We start from the raw sequence: 18,779 nt of genomic DNA, 5'->3' as shown, positions 1-18,779 counted from the left end.
GCACGTCTTAAATGTCAACACATCATAAAAACTGACAAAGGTTGCACACAGCAGCAGAAAATTAAATTTGCCTCATTTTCCTTCTTATGAAAGCCAACCTTCCACAAGGTGGTGCCAAACAGCTTTAAACCAACATACAGTTAGTCTGCCTGCATAGGCAGTACATTTGTATGCGCTGTAACCCAGCCTATTGCAGGGCAGGTAGGCAGTCATGAAATATTAAATATTTGTGATATGCTTTATTACTATGCTTTATGCTTTATTAGTCATAGGTGATTGTGATTCCATGTGCTGTTAAAGTGAGCTTTGTTAAGGCTTTTTCAGTGGTTCAGTACATTCATGTCACCTGGAGCAGTATAGGTACTAACAACCTTGTCTTTAACTTTTCAAAGATGGGAAAAGGTCATGTAATTATCATGTTTTTGATAACAAAATCCATGTAGGTCTACAATATCATAAGGCAATAAAAACAACAAAACAAAACTTTACAAAGAAATAGAATACGAGTTAAAAACCAACAAACAAACTGACACAAAATTAAAGAACACACACACTAACTAAAAGCCTCCTCAACCCAATTGGATCTAATTCTGGGAATTTAAAAGACCTCCATCCATGGTGACTGAGATGTCTAATCGAGTTATAGACACTGAGAAAGTCAGACTTGTACTGGGGGCTAAAGTCACTGACTGGTTAAAGAACTAATAGCAGTATTTTGGTGGTAAATCTGGATTGATCTGGAAGCCAATAAAATGACTTCAGTACTGGTGTAATCTTTCCATGTGCATGTCAGGACTCTGGCTGCTGCATTCTAGATGAGTTTACGTCACCCTACTGATAATTTGGATAATACTGCACACAGAGCATTACAGTAGTCTAAGCTGCTTGATATAAATGCATCGGCTACTTTCTCAGAGTCAGTTTGAGGTAAGAATTTTCAGAATTTTCATATATTTTTAAGTGGCAGAATGCAGTTCTGGTGACCTTATTATTATGACTATCAAAGCTAAGATCGCCATCCAAAATCATGCCAAGGTTCCTGACAAGCTCATGATAAACATGAAAAAGTTTCTGTCTCTGACTGTTTGGATCAACAGTGTGTCTGTGTTCACCCCCCCCCCCCCCCCCCCCCCCCCACACACACACACACACACACTTACACACAAAGCTATATATTAGGAGTTCTTATTAAATTTTTGTTTTTCATTTTTTTGATGGTTTATAGTTTTTTCAAAAAAAAAAACTGTATTATTGCTGCACAGTTGTTTTGCAGTGTTAGTATTATTTATATATATATATATATATTTTTTTTTAAATGTAAGCAGCTAGGTACAACTTCGCAACAGAAATATATAGGCATTTGAAGTTCCCCCAGGGATCAATAAAGTATTCTGATTCTGATTCTGATTAAATTATATTTTATTTTACGATCCGGAAGTTGACGTTAATTTAGCGCCCACTAGGAGCGGCTTTATTTTGTAAAACAGAAGCGGAAGGTGTCGTGTTTGTTACTGCTTGTTTGTGTGCGGAGGAAGTGGTTTGTCCACAAATTTTACTATTATCCGCCTTATTTGTGTTTTGGAATAACATCACAGAAAAAGCGAAAGCGGTAGCTGGATTCTTAAGATACAAACACCAGCCATTAACTTGCTTTAGACAGCTAGTCTGCTAGTTAGCATAGCTGACAACTTTTCATTCATTGCTGCCTGTGTACTCTTCTTTGTTGCTAGCTAACGGAAAGACCTCTTCACAACATTAGCTAGCTGAGCAGTTGCGAAATGTCGTTACCTCTTTGTTTTGCTTACAATCCCATATTAGTGCAGTTATTAGCGCAAACACCGACTCAGTGCATGTAGTTATGTTGAATTAGTTGCCGATTAGCTAGCAACATTTCCTCAAGCAAGCTTATCAGTTGCATGAGCTATAACGCAGTTTATAATACAAAGCAACGGTCTATACATTAAACGTGTCTATAAGTAACGAATTATTGACGTCGAGGGTCATATTTTGCTGTTACTTTCTTGGTTGTTAGTAGCAGTAGAAAGTAGCTAACGTGTTAGTCTGTATCGGTTTTTGTCGGGAAATTAGCTGGACGCTCAGCTAAAAGAATAATAATTGACAAAATAATATTTTCTTGCAGATATCTGAGTGATTCGTGCTTTGAGACACAGTCAAGTCTTTCAAGTGGAGGAGAACACCTTGTGGGCGAGGAGATAATTAGATGGTGGTGTGCAACTGAGGTGATAACCAATCTTCTTAGCATTTTTACTTACACTAACATACTAACTGGACTCATGAATTCAGCAAACACAAAATACATCTGCAAAATTCTGATATAGAGCAGGCACCGCAATACATATTTTTATTAATGAATGAATACATATTCATTCGTGTAGTGCAATGCCCCTTGAAGTATTTCTGATTTTAAATTTCAGAAATATTTGAAAAATGGCTTCATTTGGGTCTTTTTTTGTTTGTTTGTTTTTTAGCCCATCTTGTCTCCTTTCCCATCGGTGCAATAATGGTGAGGGGTGGCATTTTTCATGAATAAGTGAGAAGAAAAACCTCTGTGGTCCTCTTGCTGCACCACACACTTCCCCATGGATTCAAGCAATGATGAGGCACTTGATATTATTATCACCAATGTGGTGGCAACCTTTCGGACTCGGTGTCACCTCAACCTCCGCACCATTGCCTTAGAAGGAACAAATGTCATCTATAAGCCAGAAGTAGGGGTAAGTGTATTGTTATTGGTGAAACTAGAGAATGCTGCATTCATGTCAACAGTTAGAACTGAGACATGAAATTGTGACTTCTCTTTTTTTGTCCTCAGAAAGTCCTGATGAAGCTTCGTAAACCAATGATAACTGCTTCAATCTGGTCTTCAGGGAAAATCATCTGCACTGGAGCAACAAGGTAGACTGACACTCATAATGCAACATGGATACACACACCTATACCTAACTAAATGTCAAATTATTTGCTTCTTTTGGCCTCAGAAGTCTTGCTACTTTATTTGTGGGGCTGTACTGCTACGTCCCTTATCATATGTAACTAATGCAGTTAGCATTTCTCTCACATGAGAGCTGAATTACTAGTCCCCCGAATGAAATTTAAAAGTTTTGATTTAATTTAAAAGTACAGAGTAAACTAAATACTAAATTGATATAACTATGTTTCAATTTATCAGCAGTGTAGAAATTTCAACAAGGGTTTGAGCTGTCACTTGGGAAAGCATCATGCCAAACTCAAAAGAAATCGGGTCGGACTTGAGAAAAAGAATTGTTTATGCTCACAAAGCAGGAAATGAATATACAAAGTTATCACATTGGATATCATCAAGAAATTCAAAGAGAGCCACAGAGTACTTACACAAGTGTGGCAAAGGTAGGAAGCAAAAGATTGCAAACACTCTGGAAAGAAAAGTCGTGACAGATGTGTCTAAAGACCAACTCCAAAGACACTAGTGACTGACTTAGCCAAGTCAAGAATTGTGGTAACAAAGAAGACACTCACTAGGATACAGACCAAGAAAAGCTCTACTTCTGCAGAAGAGACATCTTAGGGCAAACTGAAACATGCTAAGAACAACCTGGAGAAGGATTATACATACTTAAAGTGAATTTTTTGGTCAGATTAAGGACTGAAAACTCCAATTAATGACTGGAGACTGTTATCCAGCAGCATCCACGCAATTGAAAATTGGCGTCGGGAGGCTAATGATTTTAACCCTGGTAGTTTTTGTCAAATATTTTTATTTCTCTGTGCAAAGTCAAATAATATAAGCAGCCCAAGTAAAACTAGAATGTGCATGAATAATACTTCTGTCCTCATCTGTATTAGCCCAGTTTAGAGGTTTGGATTGTAAGTATTACTTAATTACTCAAAAAGATGTTAGTTTCTGATTATGGTTTGTATACCAAGGAATTCATTTCACTGAGTTATGCTGCCATTTATCCGTTCTTTTCTCTTCCTTCCTTCTTTTTTTTTTTTTTTTTTAAAGTGAGGATGAGGCAAAGCTCGGTGCTCGCAGGTTAGCACGCTGTCTGCAGAAACTAGGCTTCAAGGTAAGAATAATCACAGCAGCTGGTTTTGCATGGAAATACACAGTCAATCTGTTATTTGTTTAAACTCAGCCTACCTGAACGTTGTCCCAACTATTAAGACCACAGAGTCCCCATCTTCTGATGGTTGTTACTAGCAGGGTAACGCACAGTGTCACAAAGCTCAAACTACCTGAAACTGCAGTTATCTACATTAAGGCCATAAGACCTAAACTGGATTTCTCCTTTAATTATTGGACCTAAAATAAAAAGAAGTGTAAACTCATAAATGCGTGTATTTTGTGTCTCATATGTTTATGCTGTCTGTTCAGGTGAGGTTTTCAGCCTTCAAAGTTGTGAATGTGCTGGCAGTGTGCTCCATGCCATTTGCAGTCAATCTTATAAACTTCACGAAGAATAACCGACCCATTGCCAGGTAATGCAGTGCTGCTAAGTCACAACTGTTGCAACATTAATTAAAATCAATGCCATCATTGTCATCGTCATTATAACTATCCTGATCAAGCTGTAGCATATGTTTATCCACAGTCTTATTGCTTTCTGCTGTTTTCTTTGGGTCGTTAGCTTCATGGTGTGATACCATATTGAAAGAAAATAGTGACAACTGTGATTTCAAGTCCTGACATGAGCAGCAATAATGTGCAAAGTGAACGGGGAATAAAAGTTTAATGTTTGCTAGTGGAGGATGACCTCTAGTGGTTAGAGTAAACCTCACCGCATTGAGTGCATGTACCTGACACTACAGTGGAGCAAGCAGGCTGAAGAAGTATGTGTGTGTGTACTCTAGTTGTTGGATTTGGATTACTGTTGTACATGCTATCTGACAGAATATAGGCTGGCATCTAAACATGCATCAAGTCCGTTACTCACAAAGCTGTAGGTATAACTTTGCCGATGTGCACACATGTACTAAAAACTTTTTACCATTTACAGTTATGAACCTGAGCTCCACCCAGCTGCTACATACAGGATCAAAAATCTAAAGGCGACTATACAAGTGTTCTCAACTGGCAGCCTCACAGTTACAGGTATCTCACTCCTTACGAGGCTCAACACACACAGACAATACATTAAGTATCTTACCCCTTTTTATGTACAGCTAAGAAGGCACATTGGCTTAAGGGATTGAGGTCATGTAAAATGAAAGCATTTTATAACTTGTTTCAATGAGGAAAGCGGTTTGTAAATAACCCAATTCCTCCAAGAATTTTACTCAAGCGAAATTGTTTTTTGTGCTTCCTTTCGTGTGGTGCACTGTTTATCAGGCTAAAGTTGAAACCCAAGGCGGTCTTTTTTTTCCTTTTTTTTTTTTTTTAAAGCTTCTATTCCAGTTCTGTTGTTTTTTCTTTGTCCTGATATATTTTTGCTGATCTTTTTCTGCTTTCACACCATCACTGGATGGCTTAGGACCAAATGTCCAGAACGTGGCCACAGCAGTGGAGCAAGTCTACCCGCTACTGTTTGAGTGTCAGAAACCCCGCTGCAAATGAAACGATACAAGACTAAGGACTCGAGCTATTGAGTACTCAAAACGGACGAAGAAGCACCTTATCCTTGGAATTGCTTGCTTTGGTTTCATCACTATGTGGCAACAGCCACAAACGTCTGAACTCATTCATAGGCTGGGCTTGGAATACCACACTTGTAACGTCCTAAAATGTCCTCGTTATTTTTTACAAAATTTTAACGTTGTTGTTGTTGTTGGGATCTTGTGATTTTAACAGCCTAAACCTGCAAATGTCTTCCAAACTTAATATCCTTCAGCAGGCACCCGTCCTCCTCACCTGACAGTGAAGAGGCAGGAAGTTATTTGCTGTAGCTTATTTGCTTTTGGATGTCTCTGCATGGACAGTTAAAGACCATTTTGAAACTATTTAAGATTTGGCTATATATATATATATATATATATATATATATAAACCGCCGTCCAAGGTTTGTAAAAGTCCTGCACAGGTACTCTGTATTACCCGTGTTATTGCTAAAGGAGAAAAACAGCAGACAGAGAAGTGGAATATTATCAGTGTACACAATGTAAGAGCAGGCCGATATGCAGAAACACATCCACTTACAACTTAAACACACCTCAAATTTACTTCCTTTTGTTCACAATAAGGCACATTTCATTTCTTGTTGTTTCTTAATAGTTTTAAGAACATTTTGCAAATATGCTTGATGTATTTTAATGTTTTGACATGTTGAACACTTCTCAAAGGTTAAGAATATTTTCAGTTTTCAAGTGACGAGTTAAGCTGTTCATTGAACACAACCACTTGTTAGACAATATTGAGGAGATTTTTTTATTAGCAGAGGACTAAGAAATCATTAAAACACTGTCCACAATTGCCAGTATACACACACACACACAAAGTAGCAAAAACATAACATGAAAAAGTAACTGACTCATAATTACAAAAGCAGCCACTCTGTGGAGTCGTACAAAGTTGTATGGCAGCACTAACACTTGTCGAAAAGGTTTCGTAATACATTCATGTGAATTCTTGAGGCAACCATGAGTGTTCGGACAGGCATAAAGGCAACATGTATGTATGTATATAAATGCATCTGATAGAAAAAATGTTGATTAAAAGCTTAGACATGCTGTTTAAATGTGTGTATGATGGAGTACTTTTTGAACTAGTGTCAACTGAAAAATTGTGGCACTTGGATTTTTGTATTTTGTATAAAAAAAAATAAAAGTGAACAGGCAACCAGTGGACTACTGTGTGGTGTGTTTGCTCCCCTTTGCATGACATTGTTTTTGTGTGTGTGAACATATCCCGAGTACTTGTGGAGAAGGCACTTCCCAGTTGATTTGTTTTTTTGGTTTTTTTTTCCCTAGAATGTCTTCCATACTGTCATTAACGACTGAGATTTCCATGTCAGGCTTTGCAAACACACATTGCAACATTTAAAAGGTGATGTAAGTCAAAGTACAGGTTATAAAATGTAAATGTTTTACTCGTGCATAGGGCATCCGCTATAGAATTTGTATTCTTAAACTCATTACAGCATCGTACTAATAAAAAATAAAAGAAGGAATCGGTCTAAATCACAATTCATGCCAAACATGGCTCCTGAACCTCGTGATTTGCTTTTTTTCGCCGATTCTTTTTAAACATTCAGTAGCCGGTCTTACACAGCTAGCTGCGTGTTCCCATAAAATGCAAATGAGGAGACAAACAATTCCTTCCATATTTCATGTGGGTTTTGAACACATCCACTAACATAACTGGTATGACTGGTTTGGCCCTTGTGTACCACGTTAAATATAACAATGGGCACCAATAAAATGACACTGTGCTTAGGAATAAGCTTGCCCTCCTCCAAAGAACGAGTACCAGTTTGGGCTATTGGTGTTTGATTTTAGTTAATATAATGCCAGATTTGCTAGATGAATTTTTTTTTTACTCAAAACGGAGAAAAAAAAATGTAAAAACTGATGGAAATCTGAGAAAAAGATTTGCTTTTTCTTGAATATAGCAATTAATACTAGAATATAATACTAGCTATGCTCATTTAAAAAAAATCAAAGGCTCCATGATGGGATCACATGTGGGCATCATCATCATCAAGAAACAGCTGTAACTACAGCCAATATAGCGACGTAGATGAGATGATTGTTGCTGAACTGCAGGCTCCTTCAGTGACAGACTGCTGCATCCTAGATGCATGAAGGAGCGTTTCCACAGGTCCTTCCTCCCTGCAGCTGTCAGACTGTACAATCAGAACTGCTCCCAATAAACATAGATGTTTACATCTGCGCTGTAACTGCAATAAGTTAATTAACCAATTCGCACTACAACCTGGTTTGCCTCTTACCTGTAGTTATTTTTATTTAATTTAATAACTGTACAGTACTCTGTTTATAATAACCATTGTCCTTAATGTAAATATGTAAGAAAAATTGTGTATGTTTCTGTTCCGTGTCCTGTGTACTGTTTGTTTGTATATGTGTCTTTTTGGCTGCTGTTACAACCAAATTTCCCCTTGTGGGACAATTAAAGGATTATTCTAGATATATGGATATTTTTGATTGTATATTGTCTTGATCGTTGCTCTTGACTCTCAGGACAGTTTGTGTAGGTTTGCTGTCCCTGATCAGGCTCTCTTGAGGCTGAACCGGCCTGGAAATTCTCACCTTAAAAGTCTTCCTGTTAAACAGGGAGGGGAGAAACAGAAGGTAAAAATCACTTTCACAAACCAGTTTACTAGATGTTGATGGCATAGACGTCGAATGTTCAAATTCAAATTCTATTTGTCACATACACAGTCATACACAGTACGATATGCAGTGAAATGCTTAGACTGCTCGTGACCTAAAGAAAAAAAGACTGAATAGGATAGGAAATAAATATGAAAATTAAAATGAAGGGTAAAGGGTAAATTTAGCTAGGAAGTGTTACCACTCACTTCTTAGCTAGCTCTTTTGAGATCTCCTCCAGTGTGCGACCTTTGGTGTCAGGGACAAAGAGGACGACGAATACCAGCAGAACAAAGCTCATGGTGGAGTACAGGAACATAACATTGGGCACACCGATGTTTTCTTTAAAAAACAAAAAACGAAACAATTAATATAATGCAATACCATACTTGCTGCATAAGCAACCCCGTTTCCCAAAAAATTGAGACATTATGTAAAAAAATAAAATAAATAAGAAATGATTTGCAAATCATCCAAATTTAATTTAAAAAGTCCAAATGTTGATACTGATGAATTTTATACGCATGTTCATTTTCCTTCAATAGACCAACAACACGTCCAAGCTATATACCACTATCTTACTATGAAACCTGGGATAACAATTAAGTTCCATGATTGCCCACAATGTTCAGGCAGCAGCGTATTAAAAGCAAAAACTGAAATTTGCACCATGAGTTCAGGAATTTGTAAGACCATATGAGTGCACTACAATATATGACATGCATAACTTGCACATCTTTGAATGGATTATAGCTGAGCAATGTATACAAGGACATCAGATGTTGCCATCTGGTCAACATCTACTTCAAGGAAGTTCTTGCTTATTTCAGCAAGCCATTGCCAAACCACGCTTAAACAAAAATCTTCAAACAGTATAGCGCAGTAACTCAGCTGATTAAGCAAAAATGTTTGACTGTTTGTGTTACCATAGCAACACTACTTGTCACACACTAAATAGCGCTACTACACCTCTGAGTGTTCCCTTTTTTTAATTAAATATTTACCTGTCAGACTTACAGACTGACTTACATAAGGAGACAAAAGGTCCCTAATTTGCATGTTGCAGCAGTAATTATACAGTTTGGAACTTGCCCTTTAGCATGAATGGTAGGACTGCTTTGAGCTTTGTTTGTGTAGCCACCCTACATATGACAGGGAGCAGTATTTAAATGCTATGCTTACTTAAAAAAGACAATGTCAACACATACACATACCGCATTGTTACAATAGTATGACTAAAAAGTAAAAGAGTCCAGGAGCTAAACTGGCTTCTTTCTTGCAGTCCAGACTTGTCAATCATAAAAGATACACACAAACATTTGGCATTTTAGGAAACCAGAGCAACAGGTCTGCAATTGCTTTGAACTTTTCTCATTTTTGACATTTGGGCAACACAGCGATGCACTGGTAACGCTCATAGTAAGGTTTCTTATTTAAAAACCTCTGGACGCTTCTGTTTCTTTCCACAAGATTAACGATTTAAAGTCAAATTAGTCACAAGTATGAATATAAAAGTCTGGGTTTGTCTGTTTTCTGACATAATGAGAATTTGTCTAGGGTTTACCCTGTCTCTTTCTGTATGACGACTATGTATTTTCATTTTTACATGTTACTAATAAAGTAACATTTAAAATATAGCTGCATAACCTAGTTTAGGTCCACTATATAGGCAAATGTTTGGCAAACAATGCCAACCAGGTGCTAAAATAAAGAGATGCCAAAATGTGAACACTAACTAATTGGGTTAGGTGTGGTCTTGGGCTTGATCTTGGCAGTTCTGTTGGAGGATAGTAAAATTGTAAAAATGTGTTTTTTAAAATGATTATCACTTGTCAAACAGAAACTCTGTGTTAATTTTTACAGAGTTTCTGTGAATTCTTGCACTAGTTTAAACATGTCTGGTGCAAATACATGTCAGTGTAGGCTCTCAGTCGTTCAGGCCATGGTAGTCTAAGGAGCTTGGAAAAGAAAGCGATTCGACTTTAAGTTCAAGTCTTTAAGTTTCTTAAAGATGTTTCACTTCTCATCCAAGAAACTTGTTCAGTTCTAAAACCAAATGGTTGAGAGTCCCAGGTATTTAAACCCAGCTGGAAATTTCTGTTTGGTTTGTTGATTGATCATGTGTCTCACCACATGAGGCAAGGTATGAAAAAAGGCATGGCTCATTATCACCAGAGGTTTTAGGTGAAACCATTGTGAGACCCAATGAGATCACCTGATGTAAGATGTGAGTGGGGGTTGAGGCACCAGGGAAAGGATCTCAATGCGGCATTGTAGGTGGCAGAGAGTTGGTGTCGTGTAAGTATAGCTGCTGTAAGTATAGCACATACCACAACTAGCTAGAACCTACAATTTATAAATTATAAGTAATAAAGTACTCACCCGTGATGGTGAGGAAGGTCATGGAGATCAGCAGATTTGTGGCCCAGTTTACAGCTGACACCACCGATACAGCTCTACCTCTGACTCCCATCGGAAAGATCTCACTGAGAACGACGTACACCACTAAAAAGAGATAAAGGACAAAAAAAAGAGGGGTATAAGAAACTCAGTCTAACTCGTTTTATTTATATAGCACTACAAGGATTAACACTGGGAAGGAATGCCCTGCTGCTGGATGCCAAAAAATGTAAGTGTAGCAAAATGCTCACACATGGAAGACTGTGTATAACCATTCCCTTAACCATTTAAGGTTAATGAGAGTTAATGAAATCTCACTGTCTTACCATAAGCTGACTATATTTGCTTTCCATCTCAGATTTTTGAAACCAGATGTCATGATCATTCATTAATTCAAACTTTAATAAGAGGAAAAACTTGACTTGAGCCCAGGAAAGTGTTTTTACCAATGCCGAAAACATTGGATTAACTTTCCATACACTTCTAAATAACAGGAAGTGGTTTTTGCAACCACGGAAGTCGTCCATTAGAAAAAATGCATGTTTGAAGCAAATGAGTTAGCTTCACTTTTCAGACTCAGAAGCAATGTCCCTCTTATATATCCAGTCTCTAGATAAATACAGAGACACTGCATGTGTATGTGAACCATAATGTACGGGTACTTACTTGGTCCAAGACTAATTGAGAAGGCTGCCACATACACCAGCAGGCTGATCAATGACGCCCACTTCAGTGAGGAAGACACTTCAACAAGAGTCCTTCTTCCTACTGATTCCCACACTGCATCATTCTCTGTTTTGAGCCCCTGCACCTGTTCAGTGTTCCACTGGTTTTCCAGGTGGGTAGACAAAGTGCCACTATTCTCAAAGTCTGTGAAGGTTTCGTTTAAATCCCATGGCATATGCGTGTTGTTTAGAGGGCTTTGGCTATTGCACAGGCTTGTGAGGTGAGTGTGACTTTGTAGAGTCAATGTACCAAGGGCAGCCAGCGACAATCCCATAGCGACAGCACCCACACACAAAAAGCTCTTGGGTCCCAATCGGTCGACCAGCAACACGGCAGGGATGGTACCAACTACTTTTACGACTCCAAACCCCGTGGAGGCCAGGGTTGCTGCAGCATCACTGTTGAAGCCAACGCTGCGGAGAAGTGGCGAAGCATAGGAAAGGATGTTGGGCTGTCCAGTAGCCTGCTGGAGGAAGACTAAGGCCACACCTATTAGGAGCCGTGAACGCAGATTAGCTTTGGCACTGAAAAGCTCCAAGAAGCTATGCTCTGATTCTTCTTTCAGTCCAACCTGGATATCCCTGAGCTCCACTTCCACACGCTCCTTACTTACGCATCTCATTCTGGCCAACACTTTCTTCGCCCGCTCCACTTTGCCCTGAGCAACGAGGAAGCGTGGACTGGGTGGGAGGAATATGAGCGCACCTATTTGCAGGAGTGCTGGAGGAATTACTAGTCCAAATGTATAGACCCAGCCATGAGGTACGGTAGCAAAGGCGTAACTACAGCCGAATCCCAGCATTACACCAACAACCAACATCAACTCGTACAGCGTCACCAGGAGACCCCTCCTCTCCCTCGGTGAGATCTCTGCAATGTACAAACAAGCTGCTGTCCCTGAAAGAGATGTTCCCATGCCCACAATTACACGGCCAAGTGTCAGTGCAACAAAAGAAGCCACAGCGATGAGCACAACGGTGCCGCCAACTACTAGAACAGCACTCAGAAGCAAAGAGCAGCGTCGGCCATAGCGATCTAAAAATGTTCCTCCGGCCAGGCAGACGAGGAGTGCACCGAGCAGGTGGGAGCTGACCAGCAGTTCCTGTTCCCTGCAGGAGAGAGAGAGGAGGCCCCGCAGCTGCAGCAGGACCCCAGAAGTCAGCCCCATTTCGTAGCCCAACATCAGGCCGCTCAGAGAGGCCGCTATGGCTGCAACCACCACCAGCCAGCTGCAGCCTGCAGAAAGGGACAGAAATACAGAGAACACAGTGAAAGAATGTATCTTAAGATGATAGCTATACTGAATTAAGCGCCAAGTGCAAGTTTCCAATCTCCTAGCTTCACTTTTTGTCCCAAAAAAACAAGACCAAGATTGTAGGTTAACCCAGCAAGTGGGCCTAGTTTTATTGTGTTGTGTTTTTCGAACATTATCAGTAATACAGAGAAATACAGAGAAAGGGTTGTGGGCTACATAAGGTAAGAGGTGCGTCTAGAGTATCCAGGTCCTCTTGTCCCACATTCTGTGACAAAGTTCCACATTTGGACTGGCTCAAGTCAATGCCGCTCAACAGGGAAAATGGCATGTAAGAATGAAGTCACAATATGTGTCAATAATGCCTTTTTTGGCCTTAGTAACGTGTCCCGACATCATCCCTGTTCATTCTAGGTGGGATCCATGACAAGGCTAACAGTCATTTACACTCATACCTACAGTCAGCTTAGAAATAAATCAGCTAAACTAACACACATCACTTTGGAGTTTCAACATACAAAGCCAGATGTTTCCTGCACAGGTGCTAATCACTGCACCCCCATGCCATCGCCAGAAACAGCCATTTAGTCTAGAATGGAGGAACAGGTTGAACCTTATTTGATTGGCCACAAAACGGACTCTGCCCCAGGTAAAATGCTTTTACAACATGTTACCCAATTCCTAAAACAGCTTCCAGAACACATGTATCTGCCTGTAAACCGGATAAGATTAAAAGTTTTTATATAGCATTTGACTACCTCAAAAGATTAAAAACTCACTTAAGGTGATCTGATACCATCTAATGTTTTCTTATGCAAGGACACAGTGCTGTGGCTTCATTTATTAAAGTTACAGTGTGTAAAATCTTACCACTAGATGTCTGTAGACTGGAGACTGCAATCAACTGAACTGTTTTCCTATCCCTCCCAATTCAAGTCCACCATCCTAGCTATGGTGGCCACAATAGAACAAATGTCTCTGACTGCTGTTCAGTTGTAGTGAGTGTGAATGTAACAGTGTTGGATTCGGACACTTAGCAAATAAACTCTCATACGATGTGTGAATGTAATCAAACTGTTTGCCAGAGGGACCGTGAGATACTAATGCTAATAACCAGCAGTTGACGGGGGTGCAGTCGTGTTAGGCTGTCCTGCCAAAACACAATTAGAAGGGACGACCACTTTATTCAGTGTGGTGGAATGACATGGCTGCTTCCACAAACTGTTTCTGTGTATTTTTAATGTATTAATTCTAAGTTTTTGCAAATGTATCAATTCATAATTTATACAAAATTAGGATATATAATTATAAACTTACCTATCTTAGTGAGTACAATATTATTATTTTTCGATTAAACAGATTAACCTCTGTATCTTTAACAAAGGCTCATGAGAATTTTATGTATACTTGATAATATCCCTTAAGCAGCTACAAGCAACCGCTGGTCCTTTTTATTTGGTGGTTATGGCCTGTTGCAAAGACTAGTAGGAAATATTAACATCTTGAACTAGTATGTCCTAGACATGTTTGATCTGAAAAAGGTTTACTTGCAAACTAATAAATAGTTAAACATTTAGATTTAAAAAAATAACTGTATTCGAGAATGGATGCCATCTTCTTAACACTGCTTTGTTGTGCCTCACATTTAAACAGTAATACAAACAACCTGTATGGATCAGAATCAGAGTGTTGTAATATGTTCTTGTTTATAACTTGTCAAGCTCATATGCAGGATTAAGAACTTGGTAAACAGAGTGTGGAGGGGCAGTAGATGATATTGCGTAAGCTAATGCGGTACTGTGTCCGTTCACCTTCCACAACAAAAAAACTCTTAAGTAACAAATATTCAGTCAAGTCAGGGTTTACGAAGAGTCCTCAGAAGGTTCACCCGACCATGAAGTCACTTTATTAGTGCTGACTGTGTGGAATTAGTGGTCAAGGATCAGAAGAAGAATGAAGCAATCTGGTAAGGCTGTGTGTTTGTGAACATGTGCTAGGAGTGCTTCACGTTGACTAATAGATTATTGTTACAGATGAAAGAGGAAGAAGATGACTTTAGCATTATCTTACATAATGCATCATTAGTTATATTACATTAGGTGATAATATCCCTGCACCTGTTATTAACTGTACTTTCTAAAGCTATAAACACAAATGTGTATCTAACGACCACACTAGTGAGAGCTTTTATTAGATATGATTACATATGATTTTATTACACACGATTCAAGGAAAGCTAACACAGCTGCAAACTATTAAATGCTACGAAGTTTGCTTTGACAGTTCAGCTGCAACCCCAGCACTCAGCCTCATATCAGTCATTTCCATGAAATGGTTGTCTAATAATAGGATTTTATGTCATTTGTTAGCATGTCACAGCCTGTGATACCTTAACTCAAAATTCACACTGGCGCACTTGCTAATACTGTTCTAGAGAACAACCCCACTTTTTTTTAATTTGAAACAAGGAATTGTTTATTTCCAACCATATGCTAGCCTACCTTAGACGCACAAACACACGTTTACTGTGGCTGGAGGGTCCACCACTGGGAAATGTTTTTTGGCCTACCGTGACCTGTTAGCTGTCCTTATCTGACTACCAATGAAGTCCATGTACAGCAGAGCCAGTGCAGTGAAAGCAAAGTGTTTGCTTCTGCATCCAGGTCAAGTGTAAGCCTGGCAGTACCACACTTCAGTATCTGATTATCATAAAATGCACTCTTTCCAACATGTAGTGAAGGCAAATAGCAAGGTGACTGATGTTTTTCCAAACAGTGGGTGGGCATTATGTGAAGAATTTGTGTCACATTTTTGGCACATAAATACGTCGTGACTGAGACACAAGAAATCAGACATCAGCACCTTTTGGCTTAATCATAAATCACTGTTCGAGAAGCTCAGCTCCGTAATCCTGCAATTCATTAAACTATTCTAAGAAGCGGGTTTGTCAGGTTATCTGGATGCTGAGCTAAACCTAGCTCCTGATTGATGCAAATTATTACTTGGAGAATCAATATATCTCAGTTTAGTGACTTATATTTCTAGCGTGTAGTTTAGTCACATATGAAGCTGACTGGGTTATGTTTTTAACATTATGGATGGATACTTGTGAAGAGCCCGTGCAACGTTTTTGCTATTGTGCAACCAAGGTCAGCATGACCAGGACTCAAGCATAAAAAGCTGTCATAAACATGTTTTGGCTTAATCATAAATGAGTGTTTGAGCAACAGCTAATGTGAAGAAGTTGCTCATGCAGCAAATGCCTTTCTTTTGCTCCAGCTTAATAATCATAGGATTCATGTATCCATTCTAAGAAGCAGGTTTGCAGAGTTTTCCAGATGTTGAGCCAAATTATTACATCTCAGTTCCACATCTAGACAGTATTCCTTGAGCAATCATCTACATCTTCTTTCTCTAAGGGACAGCCAACACTGACTTTCACTATATGCATTCTTAGGGATTTAAGTGTTTAGCAATGTTCAGCAGAGAATCCCCCTTTTTTTAAACCCTATTTAGTCTTTTAAATGACGTAAGATATAAGCTCTAAACGGAACATGCACATGCACACTTTTAAACCTGATAAAAGACAACATCAGTGGCTGTTCATACCTGGTTCTCTGGGTGAGGTCAGCTTTTGGTTCTCAGCTGAGGGTTTGCTTGGGAGGTAAGAGGTCATCCTCTTGGTTTCGCTGCTGGACTCCATCATTAACCGCCACTAACAATAGACCTACAAACAAGTACACACCAGCGTATTTAAACAAACAAATCATTGTGCAAAGGCAAGAAAAAATACAGCAGATATTATTCATGTTGCACAAGGACAGATACATGAAATTCTAATTCACATCAACATCCCAGGCATCATTATAAAATATTTATTATACAGTAACATGAACAGATCCAGACAGAAAAACATAATTAATCATCAAACATGATCCCCAGTCACAGGTGAAGAATCAGCTGATGCCTCTTTGTGGCTCTGGCTGGGCGCACCCAGGTTTCCCTGTCATACAAACCAGCTGTGTGAAGCTCACCACGGACAGCTGCAGCTGGATCTGTAAAGAGCTGACGACTGTGTGGCATATAGTTGTTTAAAGCTGAAAGTGTTGCACGTGTTTTTTGAAAATCTCTGGAAATAGCTATAGAAACTGTGCTCTCTCCTTTACCTGTGACCAGATACTGCACTGTGATCAATGCTACTTCAATGTTGCAACAGATCACTGTTATAATTAGTGATACTACAGACAAAGTCCACGATCGCGTGTTTTTCTGCCTATATAATATACAAGAGTTGAGCTAAACCCTTGCAGTGCACTTCTGTAGAGGCTAGACAGCACTGAGTACCAGGAATCACAGACGTCTTTAGTGCAAAAGCCCACGGCGCTCAAATACGGGTGTGTTTATGTGCAAACAAACCGTTTTTGCTACCTAAAAGTTTCTTAGAGCACACATTTAGGTTGTAATGACAGCCGAGTGCAGTGGCATTATTCCTACCTGGTGCCACAGGCTTTCTTTCTGCTGTTGGCCTACGCCCGAGTCTGTCGGTCCATTCGTTCTCGTGTCCACACTTCCAGAGTTCCCCGGACTCCTCTTTCGCTCGTGTTACTGCACGCTCTCGGCTTGTTTTTGCTCAAGTATTTGCATAACCCCGCACACTTATTCCCGCACTACCAATAGAAAACTCTCCTTAGCCTTGGACCTCCTATCGTGACCTCTTATTGGACCAAAGTGTATCTCCACGTGCCCCTCCTAATGAATAATGCACACCCGAGTTTCTGATCTTTCTTTGATATGACTTCCAGCTGTAATCACAGACAAATATGATGTAGTGGTTTCAGCTGTGATTCCTAATATAAAGCAGGCTATAAAAAAATGCACCTGTATCAATAATGCTCAGTCACTCATAAAGGCACTGGATGCATGTGACAACAAGCAGTCCGGCCACCTGCTGTTTACTGAGTTTCCCATGCCCTTTTTCTTCGACTGCTTCAGTCACACCTGCCGCTCTTCACAGATGACAGAATGTGGCCTAACATGCCTGGGGAGCTCTGTTTGTGCTTGGCCTACTTTCACTGATATGTATTTAGATGGTCCGACCTATATGATCCAGTCTGACCTTTTTTTGAAACACATCATCTGATCCTCTTAGAAGTTTGCCAAAGGTGTGCACACATGCCTGCGCTCATAAGCTATGACAATATTTGAGTCAGCAAATACTGGACTTTTCATATCCTCTATTGAAAAGGGGGATATTTGTTATAAAGAATCTACCGTCTCATTTCCCGAGGTGCCTAATTTAACCAGTTATCTGATCATATAACCCCGGAATGTCAAACATAAGGCCAGAGAACCAGAAGCAGCCTTGTGAAGACTGCAATCTGTCTCAGGGGTGGCTTTGGTAAATATGATGGACAACATATATTTTGTACTTTTAAATGCCACATTCCAGACATTCAGACATTGTCACTCCCCAGTTAGTGCTTTCCACAAAATAACAGGAAAAACAGGATCTGTTTTGGTTCCTAGAAAGGTAGAATTATACAGCTATCATTTGCAATACAGCATAATACTTTTTTCCCCGTTTTTTGCACTTTAGACAGATTCATGGTTAGAGCCTGATCCGTGTCTCTGTGTATGCCTTATTTTAGTGAGTCAAAAATGCACAACAGTGGCATTACAGATTAAAAAGTTTACAGGTTTGCTGTTGTTGGTGTTCAGTACTGCCATCTTGTATTGGTAACTTGGGGTATGTCGGTCTGCTTTGAAAGAGTGATGTACATTTTTTCCAGTAAATTAACAGATAATTTCTGTTTTAAGATTGCAGGACAGTAAAGGCAATTACACATTTACTTATTTTATATTTACAATTCGAAACTAAACATTCATGCTAGCAGATTTTTTTGATTCACTACAGCACTATGCCTTTATTAAAAACTGAGATTTTGGATATGAGAAGTTCTGGCATAGGAAAATACATCATTACAACAAAAACAACCTGATGTTAACGTCTAGGTTCTTGGTCACTGTGTGGTTGCATTTCTAACAGCTCGGCAGCACTGAATCAGAAAAAGTGATGAAAAGCTGAAGAAGATGCTGCTATACCAAAACCAGTGAGGTAAATCTAAAATAAAAGTGA

The 18,779-nt window shown here is 39.3% G+C and overlaps 2 protein-coding genes across 4 annotated transcripts; one reads left to right on the top strand and one right to left on the bottom strand.

Moving 5' to 3' along the window:
• Nucleotides 1-1,443: 1,443 nt before the first annotated feature.
• tbpl1 (TBP-like 1) lies at nt 1,444-6,780 on the top strand. Of its 3 annotated transcripts, none has more exons than XM_004541933.5 (8): nt 1,444-1,537; nt 2,141-2,240; nt 2,490-2,735; nt 2,834-2,916; nt 4,004-4,067; nt 4,376-4,479; nt 4,998-5,092; nt 5,472-6,780. In XM_004541933.5, the coding sequence occupies exons 3-8, from the start codon at nt 2,601-2,603 to the stop codon at nt 5,552-5,554; spliced, it is 564 nt and encodes a 187-aa protein (XP_004541990.1). In that variant the 5' UTR covers nt 1,444-1,537; nt 2,141-2,240; nt 2,490-2,600; the 3' UTR covers nt 5,555-6,780. The 3 variants fall into 3 exon arrangements, with proteins under 3 accessions (XP_004541990.1, XP_004541989.1, XP_004541991.1); XM_004541932.5 differs by having other exon boundaries at nt 1,496-1,609; XM_004541934.5 differs by having other exon boundaries at nt 1,504-1,523.
• slc2a12 (solute carrier family 2 member 12) lies at nt 6,348-17,264 on the bottom strand. The gene is made up of 6 exons (XM_004541935.4): nt 17,138-17,264; nt 16,253-16,370; nt 11,332-12,627; nt 10,648-10,770; nt 8,475-8,607; nt 6,348-8,215 (listed from the first exon to the last, which is right to left on the bottom strand). Exons 2-6 carry the CDS (start codon nt 16,347-16,349, stop codon nt 8,071-8,073), a joined length of 1,794 nt encoding a protein of 597 aa, XP_004541992.2. The 5' UTR covers nt 16,350-16,370; nt 17,138-17,264; the 3' UTR covers nt 6,348-8,070.
• Between the last annotated feature and the right edge of the window lie 1,515 nt (nt 17,265-18,779).

This window comes from Maylandia zebra, linkage group LG15 (assembly GCF_041146795.1).
Source record: "Maylandia zebra isolate NMK-2024a linkage group LG15, Mzebra_GT3a, whole genome shotgun sequence".
Taxonomy (NCBI): Eukaryota; Metazoa; Chordata; class Actinopteri; order Cichliformes; family Cichlidae; genus Maylandia; species Maylandia zebra.
The sequence above is the reverse complement of the archived record's forward strand: the minus strand, read 5'-3'. Positions and strand labels throughout refer to the sequence as shown.

What these genes read in the sequence shown, in the direction of transcription:
- tbpl1 (XM_004541933.5), top strand. Translation starts at nt 2,601, where the DNA reads ATGGATTCAAGCAATGATGAGGCACTTGATATTATTATCACCAATGTG. An exon ending in TCTATAAGCCAGAAGTAGGG is followed by an intron (nt 2,736 to 2,833) that starts GTAAGTGTATTG and finishes TTTTGTCCTCAG; the next exon opens with AAAGTCCTGATGAAGCTTCG. An exon ending in AATAACCGACCCATTGCCAG is followed by an intron (nt 4,480 to 4,997) that starts GTAATGCAGTGC and finishes TACCATTTACAG; the next exon opens with TTATGAACCTGAGCTCCACC.
- slc2a12 (XM_004541935.4), bottom strand. Translation starts at nt 16,349, where the DNA reads ATGATGGAGTCCAGCAGCGAAACCAAGAGGATGACCTCTTACCTCCCA. An exon ending in CTCAATTAGTCTTGGACCAA is followed by an intron (nt 10,771 to 11,331) that starts GTAAGTACCCGT and finishes ATCTCTTTTTAG; the next exon opens with TGGTGTACGTCGTTCTCAGT. An exon ending in TCAAAAGAGCTAGCTAAGAA is followed by an intron (nt 8,216 to 8,474) that starts GTGAGTGGTAAC and finishes CCTGTTTAACAG; the next exon opens with GAAGACTTTTAAGGTGAGAA.